This window comes from Quercus lobata, chromosome 2 (assembly GCF_001633185.2).
Source record: "Quercus lobata isolate SW786 chromosome 2, ValleyOak3.0 Primary Assembly, whole genome shotgun sequence".
NCBI classification, from domain to species: domain Eukaryota; kingdom Viridiplantae; phylum Streptophyta; class Magnoliopsida; order Fagales; family Fagaceae; genus Quercus; species Quercus lobata.
The window spans coordinates 26692421-26694994 of record NC_044905.1 but is presented as its reverse complement, the minus strand read 5'-3'; the positions used below and the strand labels follow the sequence as shown (position 1 = coordinate 26694994).

Here is a 2574-nt window from a genome sequence, read left to right as displayed (position 1 = left end):
TCCACGTTTTGCTCCTCTGCTACTATTTCTATCGGGGGTTCGGCAAATTCGGCTATTAAATTAGCGAGGACCTGGTCCTTGACAGAGGTCCGAGGCATGTATTTGATATCGAAAGCCCCTAGAATTGTGCTCCACATGGCAATTCTTCTCGTATAATCGGTACTTCAGAGTACAGACTTAAGTGGAAGCTGAGTTAGAACAACAACTGTGTGCACTTGGAAGTAATGAGGGAGTTTTCACGTGGCATGCACTACTGCTAAAATTGTCTTCTCCAATGGTAAATAACGCATCTCGGCTTCATGTAATGATTTACTCACATAATAGACTGGTCGTTGTATGCCACCATCAATTCATATCAACACTAAGCTTACAGCATGAGGGGCCACCACAATGTAGGCGAACAAAACCTCATCGGCCTCAGGGCTGGACATGATGGGTGGCCGGGATAGGTATTCCTTAAGTTGCTAGAAGGCCAAAGTGCAGTCCTCGAACCACTCAAATCCTTTCCATTTGTTCATTATGAGGTAAAAAGGTCGGCACCTATCCGCAGATCTGGAAATAAATCGATTCAAGGTTGTGATCATTCCAGTGAGTTTCTGGACTTCTTTGGGGTTCCAAGGAGGTTGCAAATTGTGAATTGTTTTGATCTGATCTGGGCTCACCTCAATTCCCCTATGAGTTACCATATAGCCCAAAATTTTGCCAGACTCAACACCAAATGAGCATTTAGAGACATTGAGACGTAGTTTTGTGTTTCCTTAAGATGTCAAAAATGACTCCGAGGTCTCCCACGTGCTTGGACACCACTTTACTCTTTACCACCATGTCGTCTATGTATACTTCAATACTCTTGCCCAGTTGTGGCTCAAACAATCTAGTCATCATCCTTTGGTAAGTAGACCTCGCATTCTTCAAACCAAAGGGCATCACTTTGTAGTGGTAATTTCCAATAGGAGTCACGAACGCTATTTTTTCTTGATCACCCAGGGCTGGTGGTATTTGATGATAGCCTTGAAAAGCATCTAAGAAGCTCATCCGAGAATGGCCTACAGTTACATCCACTAACTGGTCTATCCGAGGCATGGGGAACGGGTCTTTTGGACACGCCATGTTTAAGTCTGTGAAGTCCACACAAACTCGCCACTTCCCACTCTTCTTCTTTACAACCACAGTGTTAGCCAACCACTCAAGGTAGAACACCTCCTTGATAGCCCCTTCTTGCTTGAGCTTTCTCACCTCGTCCTTGACAGCGTCGGCGTGCTCCTTGGATGGGCGCCGAGGTGGTTGTTTTTTGGGAGTGGCTGATGGATTTACATTTAAGTGGTGACATATGAAGTTCGGATCAATTCCTGGGGCATCATATGCGTCCCATGCGAACACATCAACATTTTTTCTGAGGAACCCTATCAATCCCTCCTTTTCCCGAGGGGGCAGTCGAGATCCCACCTGGAAGAACCTCTCCGGGTCATCGCCAATGATCACCTTTTTTAAATCCTCACATTTTGCTTCCTCGGTTGGTGCATTAATAGGCGATGCCGGGGTCTTTGATTGCTATGAGCTTTCTTCAACACGGGTCGAGGACTCTGCTCTGAGCTGATGTGAGATGGCAGCCACCAGGTACTCTCTTGCCGTAGCCTGGCAACCTCGAATTTCCAGGACCCATCCCTCGAAAGGGAACTTCACCTTCTAATGCAAGGTGGAGGCAACGACTCCTAGGGTATGAAGCCAAGGTTTAGCCACGATGGCAGTGTAAGGGGAGTAAGTATCCACCATAATGAAGTCAACCTCCACTATCTCCGGGCCGGTTTGCACAGGTAGTCTAATCTGGCCCTTTGGCATGACAATCTTCCCATCAAAACTCATCAAAGGGGAGCTATAGGGCGTCAAATCTTCTGGTCTCAGCTTTAGCCCCTTATAGAGATCGAGGTACATGATCTCGGCTCCACTATCACCATCACCATCTACCATTACCCTTTTCACGTCGTAACCCCCAATCCGAGAAGTAATTACCAACGCATCGTCGTGGGGTTGGATGGTTCCAATTTTGTCTTCCTCGGAGAAACCTAAGACCAGATGAGGATACACTTTGGGTCTTTTTAGCTCTGGGCCAGAGTCATCAGCAGGTAGCCGAGCTACAAACATCACCCTAGAAGGGCATGAGCCCGTCCTCCCCGGAGCAGCAAAGATTACGTTTATCGTTCCTATGGGTGGTCTTAAGGAAGTGTCTCTCCGGGGCTCCTGGTTTGCCTGGCCTTGATAACCACTGGAAGAATGCAAAAGGTGCCTCAGTTTCCCTTCTTGGACTAGCTGATCTAGGTGGTTCCAAAGGTTCCTGCAGTCTTCTGTAATATGTCCGTGGTCCTGGTGGTACTAACAATACAGACTCTAATTGCGTTTCATGGAGTCTCTAGCCATCTTATTCGGCCACTTGAAGAATGACTCATTCTTGATTTTCTCTAAAACTTGATGTACTGGTTCTCTGAATACGACGTTAATCGTCTGCGTGTTGGTTGATCCGGATTGCCCTGCGAAATATCTCCTCGGATGGTTATTGTTGTATCGATCCAACCTGAA

The 2574-nt window shown here is 46.9% G+C and overlaps 1 protein-coding gene across 1 annotated transcript; it reads right to left on the bottom strand.

The window, feature by feature from the left end:
- Window positions 1-1686: 1686 nt before the first annotated feature.
- On the bottom strand, window positions 1687-2142 carry LOC115962113. The gene has a single exon (XM_031080999.1). It carries the CDS (start codon window positions 2140-2142, stop codon window positions 1687-1689), a length of 456 nt encoding a protein of 151 aa, XP_030936859.1.
- Window positions 2143-2574: the final 432 nt, after the last annotated feature.

What these genes read in the sequence shown, in the direction of transcription:
- LOC115962113 (XM_031080999.1), bottom strand. Translation starts at nt 2,142, where the DNA reads ATGTTTGTAGCTCGGCTACCTGCTGATGACTCTGGCCCAGAGCTAAAA.